Source organism: Dermacentor variabilis, chromosome 10 (genome assembly GCF_050947875.1).
Source record: "Dermacentor variabilis isolate Ectoservices chromosome 10, ASM5094787v1, whole genome shotgun sequence".
NCBI classification, from domain to species: domain Eukaryota; kingdom Metazoa; phylum Arthropoda; class Arachnida; order Ixodida; family Ixodidae; genus Dermacentor; species Dermacentor variabilis.
Genome location: NC_134577.1, coordinates 36846015 through 36873563, shown reverse-complemented (window position 1 = coordinate 36873563; position 27549 = coordinate 36846015). Strand labels below are relative to the sequence as shown.

General features: G+C 45.4%; 1 protein-coding gene across 2 annotated transcripts in view; it reads left to right on the top strand.

Annotated features, from left to right (window-relative positions):
• LOC142560331 (putative RNA-binding protein 46) overlaps nucleotides 1-27549 on the top strand; it is a 65617-nt gene that overhangs the window by 32877 nt on the left and 5191 nt on the right. The window contains exons 3-8 of one of the 2 annotated variants that reach the window (XM_075672333.1): nucleotides 3825-3999; nucleotides 12816-13041; nucleotides 14886-14985; nucleotides 22752-22877; nucleotides 24705-24834; nucleotides 26314-26527. In XM_075672333.1, coding sequence (XP_075528448.1) covers nucleotides 3825-3999; nucleotides 12816-13041; nucleotides 14886-14985; nucleotides 22752-22877; nucleotides 24705-24834; nucleotides 26314-26501 — 945 coding nt within the window. In that variant the 3' untranslated portion in view covers nucleotides 26502-26527. The remainder of the gene's footprint in view (nucleotides 1-3824; nucleotides 4000-12815; nucleotides 13042-14885; nucleotides 14986-22751; nucleotides 22878-24704; nucleotides 24835-26313; nucleotides 26528-27549) is intronic. The other variant, XM_075672335.1, reaches the window with a different exon arrangement.

Here is a 27549-nt window from a genome sequence, read left to right as displayed (position 1 = left end):
CAAGCTATGTGTCGATTTATGAGTAGGAAGCTGCTCAATACCAGTATTGTCTGTTGTAGTATGTGCCAGCTATAACCCTGCAACGTCATCATATGTAGAGAGGTGTCCGTACAGCTTTCAGTTTCCTCTAATTGTGTTGGAAAATGGAAGTGACATAATTGATACCAATTGGTAGATACGCTCATTCAATGCCTGTGCCGAGTTTTTTTCTTTTTTATTCATCGGTTTCAGTGACATTTAATTGCAGTACACCCTTGTGCGGGGTAATTGCAAACAGGAAATTACTTTTTGTGTGGACCAATATATGTTCTCCTACATGCGATTGGGCAGCAATCACAAATATCAGCTGGAAGCAAAGGCCATTTAGTCACTGTGCACTCATTCACAATTGTGAGGCACCGGGTGTGATAAAACACCCTTTGTTTCCATGTTCATGATAATGGCGTGATTACAAATCTGCGGTGCTTTGTGGAATTGAGTTACACAGAAAGCGTAGGATGCATTTGCATTTAATTCTGCCTGTTCGCATCGTACGGCCTTTATAGTGTATCAGTTAGCCTTGGAATTAGAGGTCTGAGATGATCAGCGAGTGGAGTCGCGTAACAGTCTAATGCTGTGTGTTGCTACAGCCTGTTTATCGCGCACATGCAGGTGCATGCCCATGGCATTGTGCGAGCCGCCAAACGACCAACGCGTGAGCGAGGCTTCGATCATGGATGTGTGATGTGGACTGATAAGAAAGTATCAGACAATGCCAATAAATCGGCAAAACCAAGAAATTGCTTGAGGCAACTTTCTGGTTTTGTTGCAAGGGCATGCATTTTATTCTAGCTGTTACGTGGCCCTCCCCTTAATCTGGATCCGCCAGTGGGCTAGACTGAGGAATCAATAGTTGTAATTGGTTCGGGGACGAATGCTTCTGTTGCGCGAGAGCATGAGCCTTGTGCATTGGCGCCTTTGTATTGGCGCGGAAGTCCAGTTAACTCTGACCACCAAGAACCTACCACAAATTCGGGCACACCGCAAACAAACATAATGTAAACAAACTGAAGTTTGTGGGAAAGCAAGTGCTTGTTTCTTATAGGTTGTAACCATGTCCTGCTGTAAGCTTCCATGCTGTAATCCTAATAGTCAAGCCTGCTTGCAATGACTCTGATAGTCACTTGGCGCCTGTTTGTTATATCCCGTCGTTTGTAATATAGGAATGAAATGCGAGGTTTATAGAAAGAAAAAAAAAATAAGTGAAAGTAACAACGAAGTGCAGATGCTATAGAACACAAGGTCAACGTACATAGTTGTTCAAATGATTGTATTGTCTCTACTATGTCTCTTTTCCATGTTTATTATTCACTTAATTCGTGTCTTTATTGTATCATATTTCACGGGCAATTACGATGATACCCATCGGGTCTCTTTGGCTGTCCTGCAACGTAGGAGATGCTAGTTGTATTCTTAAGGCACGTTTATAGTCTTTTTTCGGTGCGCAGACGGGCATTAGCTACATATCATCAAAGACAAAGAGCGCCATCGGCTGCTCTTTGTCGGACTATGTACGCGCCTTTATGAGCATCCACCTTTTCTCAGCGTTGCGGAATGAACTTTTCTCTGAAATGCGCGTGCGCCGCCAACAGCAGCCGCCCTGCTAAAGGTTATGCGAAAGGCATTGTGGGAGAAGGGAGTGTGAACAGGCGAGTTTCCGGCAACTGGTGCGGCCCGTGCTCTGGCTACCCATACTGCCTTGCAGCTGCTGCTGATGGTGCCCGCACATTTCTGAAAAGGTCGATTACGCTGCGCTATGCTGGAGTATGAACCTGGAGTATAACGATACGGCTTCCAAGGCTGGCTACAGAATAGATTGATGAAGCCGGCACACCGCTTTCGCATCTGTGTGTGTGCAATGATGACAGTGTGCCTGGACACTCAGGTACACTTCTCCTACCCAGCTCTCCTCCCTCTTGAACTCTAGGTTGCATATTGCCTCGATGTGTGCCCACTCCCTCTTAATGTCTGCGGTGCCACACAAGCAGCAAGACAGCCTATCGTGGTGATGATTTATTGGCACATCTCCTTTGAAATGGGGCTGGGACAAATAGTCATGTAGCTTGCTTGAGTTGTCATATATGCTATAAATACTTTTCATTCAGCATTTTTGTATACATCTCTCTAATGTTCCTTTTCCTCAAAACTTCTCGATGTATGTATCACTACCTATGCCCATAATGGATCCAGTAGTATCAATCTCTTCCCTGGTTTTTTTCCGCCGATACTTTAATCGTCTCTTGCTTATCTCGGCTGCGGACGGTTTAACCCTTAGACCACTTTGAATCCATGTGCTTCTGGAATGTGTACGCTGCCCTATGGTTTTCACTTGGTGACTACCTTTGCATTCCATTAGGGTGTGCTGAATGGTCTCTGGAATTTTGCTGCGGCAGACATGTGCCTCATCTTGTTGTGAATATTTGCTCCAGTATGTTTTTGTGCTTGGGCAAGCAGCTCGAGCCTCAGATATAGCAAAGCACTGCCCTTTGTGTTTTCGCACAGATTTTCCTTTCTAATTTCTTTCTTCCCATTCTTGTAATCACCAGGGTCTTTTTTCGTTTCCATTTGCATCCAATTTACTGCTTCTGTTTCTCTCACTTTCTTTTTGATAACTCCTGGTGGTCTATACATACATTCACTTACCTTGTACTTGGTTGCCAACTTTCTTGACCTCTTCCTTCATTCTGTTTCCATGCTTTTCAGGTACAAATACTCGTGCACTTTGGCCACCCATTTGTGCTGATCCATGTTGCCGAGGGTTTCTTCAAAACTAATTTTGCTCTGCGCTTCTCCAACTTCAAGATAGCCCCAACCTATGCCACCCTGGACTGCCTCGTTATAGGTTTTACCATGGGCTAAGATCTTAGTAATGAAGTCTGTAGGGTGTCCACGGAATAAAATTTAGTGGTTCTTCTGAACGATCTAAAATGCGGTGCCCCTTGTTCATGCACAGAACGTTTTTGTATTGGACTTGAATGTTCAGACCTTGTCCAGATATCTATTGGATCTACGTTCATCTCGTGCCGAACTTCGATGTTCGGACCTTATCAGGATACGTGTTAGATATTGTTGGTCCATTGGGGTTATTGCTTAGTGCGTAATGCTGCTTGTAACTAGCTTTAATCGACAAAATCCATGCCTAGTTATCGGCTACCTGGTGACATGCCAAACCGATCTAGCTGCCGAGAGCTGCCTTGCATTCCAGTCTGCCAGTGCTACTGGCTCCCACATTCTGCTGCACTTTGTTGATGAAGCACATCACTCGTAGTATAAAGATAAATGCGATACGTGCTGCCACGTCTAACCAGGGCCATGATAATATGCTCTGCATGTATAGTCACAGGACGGTATTTTTTAAAATCTAATTTAAATTTCAAATCCTCTTGCCCTACGTCATTGGTCCAGTGGTTAGCAATGGCAGACCCCTCCTTTCCTAGTGGATCTTGCGATTGGGTTGCTGATATTGGAGCTGCTTTGCATAGTCATTCACTTGGGACAGTGGAGTCTGTCTTTTTGAACAGTCTAGAAATGGGAAGGCTACTTGTTTTTTCCTTAGTTGAACTTTAGAGAAACCTGAACTTTTCATTATAATGTGTATATATAGTTAGTGGCAGTGTCTTTTTCCCATTGTATTTTGCTGCTATAGTTTCTGTGCTGTTTGGCGTTCCTCTTCATCGTTGCTGTGCCAGCATTTCTATCTATAATGTCCGATTATCCCAGCACAGCTGGGAGTGAACAAGAGTGATTATTCTTTTCTCTTATTTTTCCCCCCTCTTGTCCTCCAGGTCATGGTGTTGTATGTTCGCAACCTCATGCTGAGCACCTCCGAGGACGTGATCCGTGAAGCCTTTTCCCTCGAGGGCCAACTCAATGTTGCCAAGGTCAAAAAGATCCGCGACTTCGCTTTCGTTCATTACTCAAGCAGAGAGGATGCAACGTTGGCACTGGAAGCAATGAAAGGTAATGTGTTTGCTCCCAATGATGCTTCTCTCATCATTATATTGTTACAGTTTAGTGATAGTGATGAGGCGGATCATTCTTTATTGGGTGAACTTGTGCCCAGATAGTAGAGTAATACTTACTGACAACGATAGCAGTGAGTACACTTAGTTGATGTCTACCCTAATATCCTATGTCAAGTTTTTTTGTCTGTTTGTAAATGGCACTATGGCATTCCATAGCAATTGCTGTTACTCATGTAGGTTTGAGATTGTACAGCACCCCGTTAGTGCTGTACATGAAATCTATTTATAGACATGTCTCTTGTGTTATGAAATTGACAACGTTCAAGGAATTTCAAATGCAGAAAGCAGCGCGTTGTTGCGTTTCGCCTGCGACACGTGGTTTTGCCGGCGCGACTGCGGCGGGGCGGCAGATCGTCGTCGGCAGGTGTTTCCAGGCGCGACTGCGGCGATGCGACCGCAAAGGATCACCCTCTCATTCCAGTCATTGTGCCTGAACGAGGCGAAGCGAAAGCAGGGATCATCCCCTCATTACAGTCATTGTGCCCGACCGGCAGCGCTACAACAGGGTGCTACGAGATCGTGCTCGACATGGTGCTACGGCAGCGCTACAACAGGGTGCTACGAGATCGTGCTCGACATGGTGCTACGGCAGCGCTACGACAGGGTGCTACGAGATCGTGCTCGACATGGTGCTACGGCAGCGCTACGACAGTGTGCGTCACCATTAGCCCATTGTACATTCACGTGCTCGTCTTTTGAGGGGTTCCTTCTTGCCCTCAACTGCGAGAGTATAAAAACAGCTGCCCCCGGACGCCAAAAGGAGGGCTCCGATTTCTTCTGTTGAGTGAAGTGCTCTCCCGTCTCTCTACTTCGGTCAAACCTGACCGCCAACTCTTTGCGATGTTAAAATAAACAAGTTGTTTCGTTGTTACCAGTCGACTCATGCTTTGCCGGGACCTTCGGATGCTTCCAGTTGTACCCCAGGCCGCCAGGCCAACGCTACCCTTGGGGCTTGCGACCCAGGTACAACCACGGGCGTCAGCGCCGAGTTCCCAACAGATCGTACCAGCGGTGCGATCCAAACATCTGGTTGGCAGCGGTGAGATCGCCTCCGACTTCAAACAACTGTCTGCCAGCGGTGAGATCGCGACAACGGAGGCCAGCAGCGAAGAGATGCAGTTGACTGTATGCTGAGCAGCTCATCGACGATCCGGGAGCAGTGCAACGAGCCCTGTGTGATGACTGGTTGCCTGCAGCGGAACGACTGCGCTGGACTCTTGGCTGCGAGGTTTGGTGAGTGCGGGACTTTCTTCTTCTGAGCTTTGCCAGGCTTTTGTTAGTGTGAGAAACAGAGCTGGTAATTGTGGTTGTCGTTGCTGCCGGGTTAGTTTGCGGCAAGACAATAGTAAGCAGTAGAGAAAGCAGCATTCAGAGCAGCCATGGATTTGAAGTCGTTGCGCAAACCGAAATTGTTGGAGCTTGCAAGAGAGTTGGGTCTGGATGTCTCGGACAAACTCAGAAAACCAGAACTGCTAAAGGCTATTCTTGAGTTAGAGGCTGAGGATGACGAGCTGTCGGAATGCCTTGAGACTATTGAGGAGAGGTCAAAAAGACAGGAGCGCGAACTTAAAGAGCAAAAAGAGAAACAGGAGCGCGAACTTAAAGAGCAAAAAGAGAAACAGGAGCGCGAACTTAAAGGGCAAAAAGAGAAACAGGAGCGCGAACTTAAAGAGCAGAAAGAAAAAGAAGAGCGTGACCGTCAACACGCTTTGGAAATGAAGCGTCTTGAGGTAGAGATGGAACGCGCTCGTAATGGAAGTCAGGCACACGGTGCAGGAGAACGCGTATTGTTCAAAATGACTGACCTGATGCGGCCGTTTAAGCTTGGAGAGGACATTGGTTTGTTCCTGGTTAACTTTGAGCGAACGTGCGAGAAGCAGGGGTTCTCTCGGGAAACGTGGCCACAGCGCTTGCTCACTTTGTTACCCGGCGAGGCGGCCGACGTAGTCGCTCGCTTGGATAGAGAGGAGGCAGAGGATTTCGACAAAGTAAAATCGAGTCTGCTAAAAAAGTACCGGCTGTCTGCGGAGGCGTTCCGTCGGAAGTTTCGGGAAAATGAGAAAGGCAAAAGTGAGTCATATACAGAGTTTGCGTATAGGCTTATGTCGAACATGCAGGAGTGGCTCAAAGAAGAGAAAGCGTTTGGTGACCACGATAAAGTTCTGCAGTGTTTCGGGCTAGAACAGTTTTATAGTCGGTTACCGGAGAACGTGCGATACTGGGTCTTGGATAGGCCAGACGTTTGTACGGTGGCTAAAGCCGCTGAGCTAGCCGAGGAGTTTGTGACGCGTCGGGCTCGCGGAGCTAAGGACGGTCAAAAGGGTGAATTTGGCTCGAAGTTTGAGAGGCCGAAGTTCACACCCATGAGAGCAAAGGGGAACACGCGTAGTGAGGATGCGAGTGAAAGCAGTCCGACCAAACGTAAAGAGACGGCGGCAGCCAAACGCAGAAAGCGGTTCGAGATGAGGCGAGCGCGCTTGTGTTATACGTGCCAGAAGCCGGGTCACTTTTCGGCGCAGTGTCCGGAAACAACACCAAAAGTTGTGTTTTTTTCAATAGGCAGCACTGACGAGAACATGAAGCTTCTCGAGCCTTACATGCGAGACCTCCTCGTGAACAGGAAAGAGTGCCGAGTGCTTCGCGATTCCGCAGCTACGATGGATGTAGTTCACCCGTCTTACGTAGAACCCCATATGTTCACGGGCGAGTGCGCATGGATCAAGCAAGCCGTGGAAGCTCATAGCGTGTGTCTGCCAGTAGCAAAGGTGCTTATTGAAGGACCTTTCGGAGCGCTTGAGACAGAGGCGGCAGTGTCATCTATGCTGCCACCCCAGTACCCGTACCTATTTTCAAACAGGTCCGATCACCTCCTGCGCGAGAAGGGGCTTTTGTTTGGTGAAGCTAGTGTTCAGGCCTTAACCAGATCGAAGGTTCGGGAGCTCGCTGCCAAGGCGGTAGTTGCGGGGCCGACGTTATCAAACAACGAAAAAGGGTCAGAGGCGCAGCAAGCTGATATTCCGAGCACGCCCGAACTGAATAAACTTGAGTCTGTAACGTTAAAGGCGCCAGATACTGGAGAGGAAACGCCCGACGCGGGAAAGTTAGAAGAGCTATCTACTGATTTGCTCATCGCGCCTACGTCAGACGGACTTGAGAGGTTGCTAAAAGTCAGCCGGTCGGCTTTGATAGCCGAGCAAAAAAAGGATGGCAGCCTGGAAAACGTGCGCTGCAATGTCAAAGAAGGTATCGCCAGGAAAACTGCGCGTTTTGTGGAAAGAGGTGGAGTCCTGTACCGGAAGTATCTAGACCGCCGAGGAGTGGAGTTCGATCAGCTGGTCGTGCCTCAATGCTATCGTCAGGATCTGTTGCGCTTGTCACACGGGGGTTCGTGGTCCGGACACCTAGGAGTTAAGAAAACTAAGGACCGTCTCTTGCAAGAGTACTATTGGCCAGGGTGTTTTCGGGACGCAGACCATTTCGTGAGGACATGTGACACTTGTCAGCGGGTGGGCAAACCAGGGGACAAATCGAGGGCGCCGTTGAAATTGGTACCTATCATTACGGAGCCTTTTAGACGGCTCGTTATTGATACTGTGGGACCTCTGCCGGTAACAGCCACGGGGTACAGACACATTTTGACTGTGATCTGCCCAGCGACAAAGTTCCCTGAAGCAGTGCCGCTTAAAGAACTCAGCTCAGTTGAGATAGTTAATGCACTACTGTCCATATTTGCGCGAGTTGGTTTCCCTGCGGAAATCCAATCAGATCAGGGCACAGTGTTTACTAGCGCTTTGACGACAACTTTTCTCGAAAGGTGTGGGGTAAAGCTGTTACACAGCTCAGTGTACCACCCACAGTCGAATTCCGTTGAGAAGCTCCACTCCGTCATGAAGCGCGTGTTGAGAGCGTTGTGTTTTGAACATCGAACTGACTGGGAGCTGTGTCTGCCTGGGGTGATGTTTGCTTTAAGGACCGCGCCGCATGCGGCTACGGGGTTTTCGCCAGCTGAACTGGTGTACGGTCGCTCGCTTCGATCTCCGCTTCGCATGCTTCGAGAATCGTGGGAAGGTAGGGGCGACGACCCAGTCGTGGTGGAGTACGTGCTTAAGCTCCTCGAACGCTTAAGAAGGGCACAGGAGTTGTCAGGTGAAGCAATGACAAAGGCCCAGCAGAGGGCCAAGGTTTATTATGATCGGACAGCCAGGGCCCGTCGTTTTGAGGTGGGCGATGAGGTCATGATATTGCGCACATCGCTAAACAACAAACTAGACGTGCAGTGGGAGGGCCCAGCACGAATTGTTCAGAAACTGTCGGACGTTAACTACGTGGTAAGTCTGCCAGGAAAGCGGAAAGCACAGCAAGTTTACCACTGTAATCTGCTCAAACCTTATAGACAAAGGGAAGCAGTGGTGTGCATGATGGTAAACGTTCCTGAAGAGCTTCCGGTCGAGCTTCCGGGACTAGGCTCAGTGACGAACAGGGAAGACACCGGTCAAGTCATTAGTGACCTTATCAGTAAAGCACCGCTGTCGCCCGAGCAGAAAACCGAACTACACCAGCTATTACAAGAGTTTCAAGGTCTGTTCTCTGAGAGGCCTGGTAGGACTTCTGTACTTACTCATGATATAGAACTTACCTCCACAGAGCCAGTACGATCCAAGGCGTATCGGGTGTCACCCCGCCAGAGCGATATTATGGAGGCTGAGGTAAAGAAAATGCTACAGCTCGGTGTTATTGAGGCAGGTGAGAGTGATTATACCTCCCCTTTGATTTTAGTTGAGGTACCGGGCAAGGAACCTCGTCCTTGCGTCGACTACCGCAGGCTTAATTCCATCATTAAGGATCAAATTTATCCGATCCCTAACATCGAGGAGCGCCTTGAGAAAGTTAGTAGCGCTCAGTTTATTTCCACCCTAGATCTTGTCAGGGGTTATTGGCAGGTTCCACTTACAGAAGAGGCTAGTAGGTATGCGGCGTTCATTTCACCAATGGGAACATTCCGTCCTAAAGTGTTGAGTTTTGGTTTGAAGAACGCGCCATACTGTTTTTCAAGTCTCATGGATAAAGTGTTGCGGGGACAGCAAGAATTCGCTTTACCGTATCTAGACGACGTAGCGATATTCTCCGCATCCTGGTCGGAGCATATGGCACACTTGCGGGCAGTGCTAACCCGCCTGCGCGAAGCGGGCTTGACAGTCAAGGCTCCTAAGTGCCAGTTAGCACAGGCCGAGGTTGTCTACCTCGGTCACGTGATTGGTCAGGGTCGTCGCCGCCCCTCTGAAATAAAAGTGGCCGCTGTGCGAGACTTTCCGCAACCGCGCACCAAGACCGATATTCGGTCGTTCTTGGGTGTCGCCGGCTACTATCAGAGGTACATCCCTAGGTACTCTGATATCGCGGCTCCCCTGACGGATGCTCTAAGAAAAACAGAGCCTCAAACAGTCGTCTGGGACGAGACAAAGGAAAGAGCTTTTAGCGCCCTAAAGAGTGCCCTAACAAACCAGCCTGTGCTACGATCGCCAGACTATACAAAAGGGTTCGTTGTTCAGTGCGATGCTAGTGAGCGAGGCATGGGCGTTGTACTGTGCCAACGGGAAAATGGAGAAGTAGAACACCCCGTCCTGTATGCTAGTCGTAAGCTGTCCAGTCGTGAGCAGGCGTATAGCGCCACCGAGAAAGAGTGTGCGTGTCTCGTGTGGGCCGTTCAGAAATTGTCATGCTATCTAGCCGGCTCGAGGTTTATCATTGAGACGGATCACTGCCCTCTCCAATGGCTGCAGACCATCTCTCCCAAAAATGGCCGCCTCCTGCGCTGGAGCCTCGCTTTACAACAATATTCCTTTGAGGTGCGTTACAAAAAGGGGAGTCTCAACGGTAACGCCGATGGCTTAAGTCGAAGCCCCTAACGTAGGAATCAGCCTCAAAATTGTTTGTTACTGATGTTTTTCTTCCTGAGGCAGGATTTTTTTTAACATATTGCTTTTGTTTAGTGTTTCAAAGTGATGATATGCTTTCTAGTGCAATTTTTCAATTTGTGGACGCGTTCTGAGTGATGCTAGACTACTGTAAGGAACTAGGCAGTGGTATAAAAAGGGGAAAGAGCCTGGCAGGGCTTAGTGAGGGTTGTGCCGTGCTTGCTGACTGAGCGGTTGAGTTTCAGCGTAGTTCTAACGCTTGCCGGGAACGAGAACAAAAATGTGAACTCTCCCGAAGTCACTTTGCAGTGTCCCGTGCGAACCTGAACGAGAGAACGAGGCCTTCTCTGTGCGCTGCGCTCAAGAAACGTCGAGGGACGCCCGACTTCGGTTATGAGCATCATCGAGCGACATCCCTCCGGACAGCGGATGCAGTCCCCTGTCCATCGGGATCTCCTTCCCCCGGCGGGGCGGTCTGTTGCGTTTCGCCTGCGACACGTGGTTTTGCCGGCGCGACTGCGGCGGGGCGGCAGACATTTTGGCCCGATCGTCGTCACCGCAACGCTCATCGGCAGGTGTTTCCAGGCGCGACTGCGGCGATGCGACCGCAAAGGATCACCCTCTCATTCCAGTCATTGTGCCCGAACGAGGCGAAGCGAAAGCAGGGATCATCCCCTCATTACAGTCATTGTGCCCGACCGGCAGCGCTACAACAGGGTGCTACGAGATCGTGCTCGACATGGTGCTACGGCAGCGCTACAACAGGGTGCTACGAGATCGTGCTCGACATGGTGCTACGGCAGCGCTACGACAGGGTGCTACGAGATCGTGCTCGACATGGTGCTACGGCAGCGCTACGACAGTGTGCGTCACCATTAGCCCATTGTACATTCACGTGCTCGTCTTTTGAGGGGTTCCTTCTTGCCCTCAACTGCGAGAGTATAAAAACAGCTGCCCCCGGACGCCAAAAGGAGGGCTCCGATTTCTTCTGTTGAGTGAAGTGCTCTCCCGTCTCTCTACTTCGGTCAAACCTGACCGCCAACTCTTTGCGATGTTAAAATAAACAAGTTGTTTCGTTGTTACCAGTCGACTCATGCTTTGCCGGGACCTTCGGATGCTTCCAGTTGTACCCCAGGCCGCCAGGCCAACGCTACCCTTGGGGCTTGCGACCCAGGTACAACCACGGGCGTCAGCGCCGAGTTCCCAACAGATCGTACCAGCGGTGCGATCCAAACAGCGTTTTGTGCCGAGCAATAACATAACTATGATAATTTCATGAAAAGTGCTCATGGAGATCAGTTAAAATAAATGCATGCCAATAAAAGCTGCCGTAATTTCCAGACTGTCTGTTTTTTCCCAAAAATTTTTGTTAGTGCGTCTTATAAAATGGTGTGACTTATACATGCACAAAACCATGCATGCTGGCACAACCAGTATGGGCGTACTTTTTTCCTCGAGCAAGGTATGCCACAGAAGTAATGTCATCGACGTACCTGAAACTTATCGTAAAAGGAATTTAGAGCCCGACGACAGTGACCCAGCTATGCTGTCGGCCAAAGTAGCTGAGCTTTCCGACTCTGTTGGGGAATGAGGCCTGTGATGGCTTGTGCCATAAATGTTGGTTTTCTGCATTTCAGAAGAGTGTTGATTGAAGCTTTTTCTCTGGAATTCGTGGCTCGTAAAAATTTAGTTTGTGGAAATTTAGTGCCCCGAAATGGGTAAGCACGGCACTTTGCAATGACAGTGTCGAAGGGTGCATGATCGCATTTCATCATGCCGACAGAGTTGAAATAGGTGCGTGTTATATACGACTTATACTTGCGACTTGCGACTTATATACCATTTTTTTTTCTCCTAAATGCACGAAAAGTGGGGCGTGCGACTTATGCAACGGTGCATTCTATAGTGCAGCAAATACAGTGCTGAAAATTTTTTTTACAGTGAACGCTTTGATATTGTCTGAAGATTGTGGAAGCCTGTTCGTGGCTATACAGCAATATGGAACTGATATAGCATCTGGCATTGCGAAAGTGCCTGTGCAAGCAAGAAGTCTGCATCTTATGGGGTTAGGTTGTTAAAGGCAGGTAACATGGAATTGCCCTTTCTGTGCTTAAACTGTAAGCTTCACTAAACACAAGGGCATAAGAAGTGTGTAAGGTTCCTCTCTTAACAGCTATGGCTCTCAAGAGAAGCACTGAACCATTTCAGACTGATAAACGTTTGTTTTAAAGTATTTTTTCAATTATTCAAAGCAAGAGCTTTGATCTCTATAAGAGAAAACAAAATCTTAGCTTCTTTAATTTTGATTTCACGTCAAAACCTTCTCACTGGTGCCCTACTATGTTGTCATGGATTTCTATCAGTGTATGCGTTGTCTCGTATTTCATTATACTTATTTGGTGCGTCAGTTTGACGCACCAAAGTACTCAAAACTTGTCCCAGTCAATCTTTGGCTCTTTTTGAATATAATGCACTAGTTTGTCATTACTGATAAAAGGTTAACTAGACCTGAGCAGATGTCATCAAAATATATGACATGACCGTGGGCTGGTATGGGAATTTCTTGACTTGAGTGTCCCCCTCCTGGTAACAGTTGCTTTACTAGCACAGCTCAACCTGTATTTCTCCAGGTGACGTTTTAACCCTTTAACCCCCAAATTAATTCTGGAGATACATATCAAATTTACTAAACTTTTCTTATGTAGTCATAATATTTTCAATGTCATTCTGATTCTGAAAATGTATTACTTGATTGCTTTGTGTTTACAGTCAACGCAGCAAATAAAGGTTGCAGAAAATGTTGTGATATATTATGTGGCACATCATTGTGCTTCAGGTGCCGAGATCGAAGGTGCTCAAATTGAAGTCGCGTGGTCGAAACCGGTGAACCACTGGAGGCGTTATGATCGCATGGCTGGTTCTACAAAGAAAGGCAAAGTGCCCCCTCGTGGTAGCAGCCTTTGTGGAGCCCCCGTGATGATGCCCTCACCCGTGACGGCTGTCGGCTATGGGTTCTACCCAATGGCCCCACACCATGTCCCACTGCCTATTGGATCTGGCAGGTCAGTTTCTGCAGACTTTGAGCACTTGAAAAAAACAAACTGCCAGTTCCTTTATTGGGACCGGGAGTTGTAACTCCCTGTCCCCTACTCTGAGACCTTGCGGCCCCGTAGCTCGCAGGACCTTTCATTAGTTATTCCATCCATCCATCCGGTTCCTTTACTCAAATGCAGCTAGCTGTTGTTCTGAAGCCACTTTGCTTGGCATACTCGTTGCTGTAATCATTAATTTTACTAACCTGTAATTTTTTTGCATTTTTCGGGCCATTTGAGTATAAAATAAGTATTTCTGGCAATGTTGTTGACAACTAAACATCCATTTTCCTCTAACATGACATAACTTCTTGTGCTTGCTGGATTTCTTACCCATTTTTTCATTCTTTTGTAATCTGCGGTTTTTGTTCAGCATTTGAACTTATTGTGTTTTCCCTGTTGTTACATTGTACTTATTTTTGTGTGTTAGCGGGCAGTATTGGCAATTTCTTTTTAGTACTCTCGTTTGTTTATTTCTTTGTTGTTTCTTCTTCCCACTTTCCTCTGCCCATGTTTTGTAGTAATTATCGGACGTCTATTAATATTAATTATTTTTCTCTCGTACTGTTCTAGTGGGTTCACATATTAACACCAGCTAGTATTCCTCGTGTATTGTAATCCTGCGTATAAAAATTCGTATGTGCATTTTTTAGATGTGTTGTGCATGTGTATTATGCATTTTCAAAGATACCGCATGGCACACATTGTGCAGAAAGTCTCCCATGACACCCCCATGACTTAAAAGCCCACACAGCACCCTATAACCCTGTAATGCTCAGGATATTGTCTATGCCGCAGAGTTTAATGCCTCAAAATGCTGGTTTAAGTGGTGTGGGAAACTTAGTGCAGTGCACATAGTTGCGTTTTTGATATGCTAGAGTGCAATTTTCAATGGTGCATAGCTCGACAAACCGATTACTAAATAATTGGTATTGTAATTACGCTATAACTTCATAACATCTCAGTTTCTTTTTTTACATTTGTACACTCATGGTCACAAATAAAGATAAACAATTTGCCAATTTTCCTGGTGTGGAACTGTACTGGGCATTACAGTGAAACTTGTTTTAATAAGTCAGTGATCCAATGAAACCTTCTGGAGCAGATCCAAATTGGCAAAAAACGCAAGTCAGATCAAAAATATTTTAAAATCGTTATTCTTCGAGGTATGGCTCTGAAAACTGTACATGTATGCAATGTTATGTGCTTGTTTCGAATATGACGTCCATTTTTGTTTCTTCCCCTTGGTTCTAATTTTATGCTAGCTTCAGTTAATTAATTTCCTGCGAAGATTTGCAAGCTATCAGTTCTTCAGGCTTTGCCGAATCAGGGTATCAGTGCCTGCATAGAATTTCTTAGAAAACTCTTGCTCTCGCTGAGCAATAAGGTTGGTCTTACGGCATTCCTTGAATTTTACAGAAGCCATTGATATGCTGTTAGGTAAAATCTGAAGAATTTATGCTCTGAAAATCATTGCAGAAAATCAAACAAAGCTTGCATAAAATGGGAACAAAAAAAAATAAACAAAAATGGGCATGATATTCGAAATAGAAACATAACATTACATACATGTGTAGAAGTTTTCAGCACCATACCTCGATGAAAAAAAGATTTTAAAAAATGCTTGTCTAGACCTACGTCTCGACGTACGGCTTGCCATTTTCGGGCAGGGGCATGTGAATTGTGCAGATACGCGATAGATTGCTACTAGCCATCAGTCTTTTACTCGGCAATCTTTAATATGCGTTCTTGGTAGCCATTGTACTGTGCAAGGGAGTACTTTCACCGACCAAGGTCTTCCTGTGTATACCCAGACCTGTGGGCGAGGACTTCCTGCTCAGCCATAATGCAAGGGCTGCCCTCCCTCCTCCAGGCAACGCCAGATTGACATCACGATGTCAACGAGTGATTCAGGTTGGTCCCTGGAAGGTGTTGCTCTGCAGTGCTGCTCGACACCACATTTCTTCCCATCCCTAGACCTTTAAAAGGATGACTGCCACAAAATTTTCCTTTGGCTAAAATAATGGTAATATACACTATATCGAAGTAACTTTATTTGTATATTAATTTATCTTATTTCGAAATACTGTAGATCCCAAGGGCGGGATAATTACAGGAGTGGGTGTATGATACAGATAACATACAGGCACAAGCATTAATTGTACTCGATATATAAATAAAAAATAAAAAAGCACTAAAATTAACAGCACACAAAAAGTTTGTTGCTTTGGCGAGGGAGCCATAGGCAGCATACATTTCTCAATTTCCTCTACAAACTTTTCTACTGTTGGCTGCTTTACATGAAATTGGTCAAGCATGTTCCGTTCCCTGATTACTTGAGGTAAAAAAGAAAAATGAAGCATATTGTTATTACAGAAATATTCTTTGTACATTGAGTCGTGCTTTTGGTGCACTTTCCCTGTATCCTTTATGTTAACAAAAGCTAGGTGACCATTCAGCAATTGATAAAAAAATTTTGGGCGATGCATCTTTGCTCTGTTGCGCAGTGAAGTTAGCTCTGCATGATGCAGAAGCTCAGTAGGTGAATCAGTTCGCTTGTAGCGGTTAAAGTTGAAGCTTACTGCCTTGCGCTGTGTGCTCTCAAGTGCAGAAATACTTGCATTTGTGAACGGAAACCACGATATGTTTGCATGTTCTAGGATTGGTCTGATAAACAAGTGCTTGGTTTCTCGAGTTGCATTGTGGAGGGTTCGTTTAAGGAAAAATTAACTTATTTATTGCTTCTTTTGACACGTGTTGCACTTAGGCTGTGAAACACGTGTCCAAGTGCAATACATGTCAAACTTGGCAAAGCTACGGTGCTGGTAATTGTAAATTCATTATTAACAGTTTTGAAATGTCACCCAAGTGCCTTCAGGTGGCATGCGTGGGTTTATTGACCAGTCGCCTTCACCCAAAATGATCACGTTCTTGTGATGCCTGCGGCAGAAAGGACATTCCATGTCCGCTGCCAAGGTCTGTGAGTGGTGGCGTTGGCTAGCACTCCCAGGGTTTGACTAGGAAACATAAATACCCAAGAAAGTGGATGGGGAAAAGGTATTGCGGTAGCTCAATTGGTACAGCATCGCACGCGAAATGCGGAGGTAGTGGGATCGTTTCCCATTTGCGGCAAGTTGTTTTTTCATCCACTTTCATTTCCATTAATTTATCATTTCTTTAATTTCATTTATTAAGCACGAGTAATTTCCCCTATGTTGTCCTTGGCGTCAGTGTTTGTTGACTTCTTATGATAGGAATAATAAAAATCGGGCCCCTCGGTTAACCCCCTTTCTTCTCGTTCATCTAAGTAGATGACACGTACAGCTGGCGGTTAGTATATGCGATGCAAATCGCAGCACATTGCCTTTGGGGTTCGGTGCTCCGGGGGCGATGACTAATCTCAAGGGATGATGCCAAGGAGCATTGCTGGTATTCATTTCCTGTGAGCAAGAATAGCATTAATATTATGGTCTATTCCCGCTAGTTTGTTGTAATTAATTGACCCATATTCCAGATGTAAAACCTTGCGCAAAGGCTGCTCTATATACTTTATGAAACTAGACTTTTTAAGGGGTCTGAAGTTTAATTGCTGTTGGCCTTCCGGTCTGTAGGTAGAATGAGATTGTATGGTAGTAAGGTGAACCAATCTTGGTGCGAACATGAGAGATGCACTGAGAGTACATGCAAATCTATTGGGTGAGCCAGAAATGATAGAAAAAAGTAAACATTCTGAGAAAATGTATGTACAGTGGCCAATGACGTTTTCACAGAAATGCACGACACAGCATTCCTTTTTTTTCTTTTTTTTTTTGGACAAAAGTTTTGTTTTCAGAATAGTTACATTTGCAACTAACACGCGATGCTCTAGTTGTGTAGGTGCCCCAGTGCTACCTATTGATGCAATTATTCTAGGAATAAAATTTTTCTAATGAAAATGAAAATCCCACGCCTGTGCATTTCTGTGGAAACCATGATGATAATTTGTATACCGTTTGAATATTTGGGTTTTCACTTGTATGACTATTGGATTGCCCCATATGTTGTCTGCTACATTGCTGGCTGCTGCGGGACATGCTGCAACGAGGTATCTGCTAGCTTAACCCCATTGGCTACCTACGCCAGCGAATTGCTGATCTTAACAATGGGGGCCATATTGGCAAAGCTGTCGAATTGACGGGCTTGAGGCTGAAGGTATGGTTAGTTTAAAAATTTATTTATAGATGGCGTGACGGGTAATATACGCTATACTTCATCAGAAATGTTGTTCATAGATGCAAGTACTTGTCCATGATAGAGTGGGGGTTTGATTTATTTATATTTTTAATAATTACTATATAGTGGAAATAGTGTAGCACCCAAAAGTGCCAATATTAATCGGTACGGAGGGCCCTGAGGCAAGCATAAGATTGGGTTAGCCATTTGCTAGGGCATAATTAACCTTTTTTTTGTACATAAGCAATGAGGCCACAACTCGTCAACTGCGCTGTTGTATTTTTTTCTGCAGCACTGAAGACTATTTAACTTCCTCTGTTGCTCAGTGCTTGCTTTAAGTGACAGCAGATGGTGCAAGAAGCCTGTTGACGAGCATAATTGTGAATGTAGATTTTTGTTTTGCCATTTCAAATGGCATCCTCCGGGAGACGAGTGAACACTTCGAATCATGCAGTGAACGTTTCAGTCATGTATAAGAAGACACTAAAGGCAAATAATAAGTTGATGTGGACTGTTTAAATACCATTCCAAAAACCTCACAATGCTTGTTTCGTGGCAAGGAAAGACTTAGTTTACGAGAAAAGTTCATCTGAAGGGTCAAATACCTTTATTGATATTCAAGTCTCCCACAACCCAACCGGGGAGTAGTGACGTTGCGTGCGCCATCACCGCCCTTTGCTTCTGCCAGCGAGTAAAACGGCACCTAACAGACGGCGGTATGGCTTTTTGTACAAAACACGAGCTGGAAAATATAACTGGACAAGTAGCATTTTGTTTCATCTTATAATGCAATGCAATGACGTTTTTTGATGAGTGGTTGCGTACTAGTGACAGGAATTAAATGAGAAGTGCCTTTGTCATCGGGCAAGGACTTGAATGTCCCTGGGGAGTCTCAATTGTGTCTTACTAAGGCTCTGTTCACGATAATATTGACGCCTTCGAGATTCTCGAGCACTAATCTATCACCTTAGCTTGACTTAACATTTCTCTTTAGTGTCCCTTTAGAAGAAAAGAAAGCATGGAGGTTCGCGGAGGTCAGTTTCTTCGAGTGAGAATGATACTGCGATACAGTATTCTGTATTAAAACGGGTTTGCACACCTTGAAATCCTTGGAAACCTTTGGATTTGAGAAAAGGGATTCAAGGGCCCTTAAGACTCCTTGAAAATAAATTTGTTCCTTGAATTCCTTGAAAACAATGTTGGTTGCGACTTTTAACACTCAAAGTAACACTGTATCGGGGCGATTCCATGCGCATTGTCTATCGGGAAACAATCCTAGATATTTTTTTTTGGGAGTGTCGCTAAGCGATGCAGTGTGGCGTGTCCACAGCCACCAATGACAGGCTTGTTTAAATTACCATTGTCATCGCAAAGGTAAATGAAGTCGTATCAGTCAACCAAGCTATTGTTTTTTTTTTCTATTGTTAGTTGGCTCACACTGCAGCCATCATGGCTCCATTTTCAAGTTCTAGGTTCTAGAAATCCTGACGGAAAGTAATATTTAATTATAAGTTTAATTGATTTGGCTTTAAGAGGAAGCTTTGGCTTGGACCCAACTCTGATGCTGCCTATTCAAGCACATGCAAAATGCAGAAGTGCTTTCCCAAGATAGCCATTGAGCCAATTTTAATGAAATTCATTGAATTAGAGAGAGAAACTTATCTTTTATCTTCTAGTGACTGTTAGAAGCATAATTTTTATTTAGCTTGCCTGAATATTTTTGCAAGAATTGCCAAGGACTGGTAAGTTTGAAAAAAAAAAAAAAGAGAGCACTAAGTTTTCAATTTCATAGCTCTGTACCAAAAAGAGACAAGTGCATCTGTTAGAACATCCAATGTGGACGAATTTGATACATTAATTTGTTAGTGTTAACGTCCTACTCACATATTAGTGGTGTACTTAAAAGCCATGTATAGTATGTCATATTTGTCCACTTTATATGTTTCTTCGTCTAGTGCTTTTTAATTGGCGCATTCTTTAAAAAAGTATGCTCAAAATGGGAAACAACTAGCCTCATTTTCAAACTAGCTCCGTTTGAAAACTTGCCTGATGAGCTAGAGCTTAGCAGCTTCTTTGTTGCTCAACATTGCAGCTAAGGTGAAGGATATTTCGCTTTTTTCCACCGTATGTATGTAAATAAGTACCGTATTTACCCGAATGTAACGAGTTTTTTTTTACCAAAAATATAAGTGAAAAGTCACCCCCCCCCCGTGTTACATACGAATACTAGGTATAAAAATGCTAAGAAAGGCACCAAACACCCATTATTAAGCTTGCTTGATGTGCCACATTTACGTGCGTGTCGATTGACCTGCTCCTTCAAAGTCGCGCGCTCAAAATTCAGTGGTCAACCAATACGTGAACCACGGCCAGGGCGAGTCGCGAATGCGGTGCAAACGCAAAAAAGGCAGCGAAAACGACACCAACGAGAGGGTGTGAGCGATGAGTCACCTTGGAAGGACCAAACGTGTGCGAGTGCCGAACGATTCGCGCACGAAATGGATGTGCCTTTTTCTCATCACTAGGTGGTGATTCTAGTGACGTAGCGATCCGCTTGGGCCGCTGGCGGTGCATCCTGGGCACTCGTTTCCACGATAGTACCACGTGACCTACGCCACCGACTCCTCGAGCTGTGCATAGCCGCATTGTCTGTTCAATGCTTCAACATGTTGGTCTGTTCCTGCCTGCTTAATGTGTGTACATCCAAAATGGCGTGCTCTCGCACTCAGTATACCGCTGGCTTCAAACGCAATGCTATTCTACTCGCTGAAAAAGTCAGCAACTCAGCGGCCGCAAGAAGCCTGGACATCAACGAATTGACGATAAGGGGGTGGAGGAAGCATCGCCAGGAGTTGTTCAATTGCAAGTCACAGAAAAGGTTTCCGTGGGCCCAAAAAAGGCCGCTTCCTCGATTTGGAGCTTCGACTTGCGGACTTCGTTGGTGAACAACGCTTCCGGCTTCTTGGTGTGAGCATTGAAATGCTTCAGTGTAAAGCACGTGAACTTGCATGAGACGCGGGTTTGGTGCCAAACCAATTCAAGGCATTGCGTAGCTGGATACAGAAGTTCATGCGAAGGGCCAGTTTTTCCCTTCAACGCACTACCTCGATTTGCCAGAAACTACTTGAGGACTTCGAGTTGAAACTTCTCGCGTTTCAGCGGTATGTCATTGATCTCCGCCGCTCTACCAACATGCCACTTGGACACATCGGGAATGCGGACCAAACCCCCGTGTACCTTGATATGACAATGGTTAGGAAAGTGCACAAGTCTGGTGAACACGAAGTTCGCATTAGAAGCACTGGAAATGAAAAGAATCGGATAACAGTTATGCTCGCATGTTTGGCTGATGGTCGCAACTCCCTCCCTTCATAATTTTTCGCCGGAAGGCTATCCCGAAAGAAACATTTCCGAACAATGTTGTCGTACGCTGCCATGTTAAAGGCTGGTTGCACTCGGAACTCGTCATAGATTGGATTTCCAGCGTTTGGGACCGAAGGCCAGGTGCCCTATTGCTGCATCCAGAATCAATATTGGTGCTGGATTCTTTTCGAGGTCACCTCACACCCGGCGTGAAAGAAAAGCTGCAGCATGACCAAACGCATTTGGTTGTTATACCGGGTGGAATGTCGTCCATTCTTCAGCCCTTGGATGTTTGCTTGAACAAGCTGTTCAAGGATCGCTTGCGGCAGCTGTATTGGGACTGGATTGAATGTGGATCTACCTCAACACCTGCAGGGAGGCTGAAACGCCCGAGTGCATCTACTGCTGCCCAGTGGGTTTCAGCTCCTTGGTACGGGTTGTCTCATGCAACAGTCTACCACGCATTTAAGAAACATTCTATTTCAAATGCCCTCGACGGAAGTGAGGACGATCTGCTGTGGGAAACAACCAGTGACAAAGAGGAGTCCAGCTGTGATGACGACAGCGACGGTGACATCAGTGGCGAGGATGAAGATTAGGCATAGTTTGCAGGTACTTCAATAGAGCCGTTCTTGACTTTTCTTATAGTTTGTTTCCTGCGTTACATTCGTGTTCTATAGCTTCGATTTCTCGCGTTACATTCGCGTTTTTGCATCTTTGATCTTGCGCATTCGCAAAGTTGACCCTCGCTTTACAATCGTATTTTTTTTTTCTCGGTTTCACCCTCACAAAGTCGACCCTCGCAATAAAATTGGGGTCGCATTGCATTCGGGTAAATACGGTATGTATGTATGCCTATTCTTGAATTTTGGCTTTTGGAATCCTTGAATTGTCCTGGAATTTCGAGTCTGAAAGTTCCGTACGAACTCTGTGTAAATACAAAAATCATAAATGTACAGCGAAACCCACCTGTCCCCTTAGAAGCACAAAAATCTCGGCCAGCATAGGTACAAAGATGAGCAATGAGGGCCAATATTGTGCAATGCTAGGCCAACATTAGTACCGTTCTCTGTGGTACCTGGACCACCTTCGTTACAGTGTAAGAAATGTTTTCCCGATAACCTTTGCCTTGCCTTTTTTGCTTGGTTTAGCTTTGTATGACCTAAAGGGTAAATTGTTTATTGGTGGTGATGTAGCACATTATGTACTAAAGGAAGCAGAAACTGAAGCTGGCAAGTTTTGAGTACATTACTGCAGCACAATAACCTAGCCCACAAAAATACCTTCATATGCTGACGTACCAGTGTGCACAAATACTTGTGGTTGTGTGCATGGAGGTAATTAGTTAAAAACTTAATTAAAATTAATGAATTTGAGTAGTTAGTTCAATTTCTTGTGGAAATAATGTCCACCTCTTTGAGTAATCAGGCTTTAGAGACTGAAGTTATATCTGCCACTGGTGATCTTCAAAAATTTTTGGCAGTCTTCTCAGAAACACCCAGTATGCGACTACTGCTGCTGCTACTTGTCAGCGAGACAATCTTCGAAGAGGCGCTAGGCTTGCCGCGCAACTCGACCTTGATGCTGTGGCACGTCCTTGGCTCATGGAAAAGTACCACCTGTGTTGTGTGTTACACGCTATAAAAGCTCTGCGAGCATATGTATAAGGTCCACAGGCATGCATGAAACTTCAGGAATAGTTTTGTGTATGTGAATGTATTTGCTGTTTGTGTGCTGTTCGTGTCTTTACTGTAATCGCTTTGTATATCATGGTCATCCAGTAGCATGCCAGGTGACTAGCCAGGCTACCATCTCCAGCAATATCATTAATGCTTGTATCTCTTTCTTTTCTTATTTAATGATCAATCTGCATCTTCCTTTAAACCTCTGTTTTTTTAATTCGTGCTCTGAAAGAAGGATGGCAAATCTGACCGTCTAAATGTTCGTAGAAGTTGTTTGCAGACTTGTTGCACTTCGCCTTTGTTTCCTTTGGGCACTAAGACTGTTGACTATTAAATTTTGGTGCCTTGCAAGCCACAAAGACGAAAGCAGGGATTTAAGGTTGTTTGTACTCTGCTAAGCTTTTGCCTGTGCCCATCTCCTAGATTCTGGCGGACATGTGTGAAAGGCAAGGATGGGGTGAGCCTCAGTTCCAGCTGGTCACAGTGATGAGCTCCGAGTGCAATGCTCCGGACAGCAGTGAAACGCAGACGCCGCTTCACTTCTTCAAGGTTTGTGTGCAATCGGGTAGCGGGCTTAACGTGCCTGTCACATATAAAAAGGTCTAATATAGTTTGTATCTAACGACATTTGATTTGTCAAATGACATTAAGTGCTGTATCTATTGCATGGCAGAAGGTAATGTAATTTGCTGAAAATGGCAATCTCGATGTGTCGAAAACTATAAGGCACAGAAAAAGTTTTGAGTATGTGTAAAATGATCTTTGATGCTTGCATTTTTAAAATAAAAGCTATTTTATAGCTTGATGGCATTCATCCAGAAAGAATGTAACAAGTTTTGTCAATATTTAATTGGTACTTGCGCATACTAAGTCGAGACAACACTGTAGCCAGGTAGGAATCCAGTAAGATGGAAATGCAATGTGGCTGACATGGTGGGGCGTGACCAAGGTGATGAAGAAGTTGAAGATAAAAAAAAAAGCTAAAAAATGAGAACATAATTGCTCTAATGGAGTCTTTAATTTTACTTTATTTGTTCAGCAAGAGTATTCATTTGGAGAAGTCATTTTTCTGTAATAACATTAGATGTCTCTGTGTTTAATAACGGTCTATGTTATGTGATGGCAGTTGACGCAAAGAAACGAATCACGCTGTGCCAGAGAGCATGACGCTCATCGATGACACAGCAGTGACACCGCACCTCGTTGAAATTTAAAATACTGGAGCTTAGTAGTTAAGCCAAACTGCTATGCATTCGTGTTGCCCTTGTTTTGCTCCTATATTTATATATACAATTTTGGCTATATCAAACTACAGTTAAACCTCAACTTAGCGAAGTAGGTAAAATCGGCAATTTGCTTCGTTATATTGAAATTTTGTTGTATTGAAATACGACTTTTTTTTATGCAAATAAGTATAGTCACCGATTTATTTTTTTGCAAGGAAAGGGGCCGCATAGTTTTTCGAATTATTGGGCAATCGAAAAAAGCAAATTTGAATGAGAAAATTTATTTTGATGAATTTTGGAGTCTGCGTCGAATGGTATGGTTTCACGCCTTGTCAACGATATCCTCACATAGGCCGTACAAATTAAGCGAATCCAGCCATACTTTCGCATGCACTCCACCCCTGCCGCTGATAGCGTCGCCCACACTGGGACGATGCTATCTTGAAAAGCGCCGGCAGCAGGGAGCGAATGCTTCGTCTGCCTCTCGCTCTAATGATTCACCGAAACTCGAGATTACGCAACCTCCAATACTAAATGTGCGGGGAGACGGCTTACATGATGCCACGCCGTTTCGGCATGTCCGTTCTTTGCGCATGTGGCAGATTACCTCTAAAGCAGGGCGCACAGCTGCGTATGCTGCAGCCGTGTGAAGCCACAGCTGGGATGCGCCAGAAATCGCGAAGCCCTCGCACCTGTAGCACAAAGCGCGCGGATCATGATAGGATCTTATCTCATTTGGACTTTAAACGGAACATGATGCGGCTCCACTTAAGTGGTCGCTCTGGAGGCGATTTGAGAGATGCGTTCGCAAGCAGCCGTTTGTAATTCACTCATTTAACCATCTGCGTCCACAGAAGTTTCCATTTATTGTCTCAGCATTTCCTTGCGGCGGAAGCGAAATTTCGTTATATTGAAATTGCATACAAATACACTTTGTTATATTGAGGTTATAAATACCTCAATGGACATGCAAGAGGTTATGAAAAGTTAAATATTTAGTTATATTGAGAATTTCGTTATATTGAAGTTTGTTGTATCGAGATTCAGCTGTATTTGATGATCACTGCACTGTTTGATATAACGTGGTTCGACTTTATTCGAACCTGCCATATCAGAAGAAAAAAAAGTTAAGCAAGGACAATCATTGCAGGTGACTCTGCCAAACGTTTCACCGCCAATGTACAACACCATCACGCCAAACAAATTCTGTCGCACTGTTGAAGAAGCCCGGGAGTATGCTGCCGAATATGCCCTCCACCATCTGCTGCTGAGACTCGAAAGTGAGTGTTCCTGCTTTTTCTTTATCTGTGTAGTATGTGAATGCAGTCCTGAAGCTTAATTACAGCGCCTCTAAACTTCTATGGAACAAGAGTTCAGGCATGTGATGTTCATGATTACTTGAGGGAAATGTGGTGCTGCAGTCATTCAAATATTTCGGGGGTAATGAGTAGTAGTAGAATAGTATTTCCTTGATTATACGCCTATTAACTTGATTACTCTGTTAATACTGTTAAGGGGGTGAATATTTACAGGCGGTACCTTCTTTTTTGCATGGGATAACCTGCACCAAAAATTATAAGTCAAGGCATGAATTATATGCAAATTTCTTCTGTGGCCTCCAAACAGCTGCAGAAAGCAGCTGTTCAGTGAGGGTCGCCGTGTGTTCCAGAGGTGCGGGCAGCGTGTGGCAACCCTCCCTGGATGGCATGTTCAGCAGCTGCTGGCAGGCTGTGGGCGACACACAAGTTTATGCTGGTGCTGTCACGACAGTAGCTTGAATCTCTATGAACAAAAGCAACTTTGCGTTTTCTTCTTAAATACCAGGCAATTAAGCGTGCGAAGTGTTTGAATTGAATGACATAGACTAAAAAATTTCGGTAGACACACTTGAGACTGCGTATGTGTGGGAATGCGAAAGCAATATGATCGCTTTGGAGAAACGTTGTCACTTAGGTATTCATCCGCAAGTCATCGCACACGTTATAAACTTGCGTTCCTTCTGATAAGTGATGGCTGTGGTACACCTCATTTTGTACACTGATGGTTTGGTATCAAGAGTGTTTTTGTTGTTTCCTGTCAAGTATATGGCTCCTACCCACTGTAAGGGATTGGCCAAGAAATGGATATGCGGAGCATATACATTTCTTTTTGAGGAGCGGTGCTATTTCTTATTGAAGTATTGTTAGTGCGTTATAGAAGACGATGATGACAGTGACCCGGACACCATCAAAAGGGTTGTGCAGCAGTGCCTTTTCCTATTGAAGGATCCTTAGAGTTGGTGTGCATGGTAGAAGATGATGATGAAGGTGAACCACTCACCATCAGAAGTGTTGCATGAGCTCTTGCATATAGGGAAGACACAATGCCAGGTTGGGAAAGACATTGAGAAATTTGACGCCAGTCTGAGCATTTCTTGATGCGTTTTTACCCTTTGCGCCATTGCCCATTTTTGGTAATATATTTTGGTCACGCTGCCACTGGATTTTCGCAAAATGGGGTACATAATGCTTTTGCATTAAAATGCAATCTTTCTGTCAAACTTGAGCAAGAACAGTGCTGCAGTAAATGCAAAATCTTTTGTCAAACGTTTTAAGCGAAATATGCACGTCGTGTATTTCCTGCGGCTTAACCTTTAAACTCTGGTGCTTGCAAGCCTGAAGAAGCCATTTTTCTTATCATCGCAATCAGGTCCAGTAAAGAAACTATCCTTGCCATTAGCGGCATGCATCGCTGAATGATCTCACTTGCTCTTCCCACAGTGGGCACTCCTGCCCAGTACCCGCACCTGACGAGCCCAGTGTTCGTGGCTACCCCGGCAGCTGCAGCCCTGGGTCAAGGCTACCCACCGTACACTGCCGTACAACCCAGAGCAGGTAGTGCCGATATGAACGGACCCCCTTGGCAGCAGCAGAACCCTGACAAACCGCCTTCACCTCCGCCACTGTAGCTTGGCTGTGCGCTTTGCTGCCTTGCGTAAGCACTGTCTTGTCTGCTCTGTCTAGTCCGGCTTGGCCGTTGGCTCCTGCTTTTCTGCTTCTTGCGCAGTGTTAAAAGAAAAGATACTAGGGGTACCGTGTATACTCATGAAGGGCCGCACTTTTTTTTCTAGAATCTTGGCTGGGTGCGGCCTTTATGCGAATCAGGCTGATGATGGCCTGCTAAGGTTCGTACTGTTTCTGCAACTGCAGCAGAGGGTAAGAGAGGTGCAAATGACAACGCTGCAGTGAATGACCACAGATGCCAGCCCATTGTCCTCGGTCAGTGCTGACCCAAACAGGACTCCCCTGTCTAGAGGCGAAATGCCACCAATCTGACTGGAAACACTGTCAACACAGCTGAGACAACGTGCCACACAAAGAAATATTGGCGCTGTGGCGCTAGCCTGAGCAGCGTCGACGCAAAAGCGCCTAGCATCATCTAGCGGCAACAAAACTAACTTTGCTTTCCGGTGGGATGTTATTAAGTTTCCCCAATCTTGCCCTCCAAAGTAGGCATGCGGCCCTTACGCAAGTATATACAGTATTTCAGGGTTGAAAACACACTTGAGCAGGGTGTAGGTTTTGGCGAGATGGTAATCCATAATACAGTGGAGCCCCGTTCATACGTTTTTCACCGGACCGGGGAAAAAAAACGTAACAGCCGGGAAAACGCAACAGTGAGGAAAGCTCCGAAAATGAATGAAAAAAAGTGCAGCTTCAACTATAGACAATTTATTTCCACAGAGTGCGCTTAGGACTTAAAAAAAAGTCCAGAATTGTGGCTTGCCGTTTCTTTCGCTCGCTAGAAATCACCACACGTTTCTCAATAGCCTGGAAGGCCGCATTGCTGTTAGCGTCGCTGTGAGGTGCGACGTACCTGCGGAGGAGGTCCAGAGCCGCAACGGCTTTTCGAAAGCTACGATTTGGCAACTCCCCGGCATCATGCGGCTCGTGCATCGCAGTCTGCGACTTCACTCGCGACCGAGATCCCAACGATCTCGGCGATGCTCTGACACT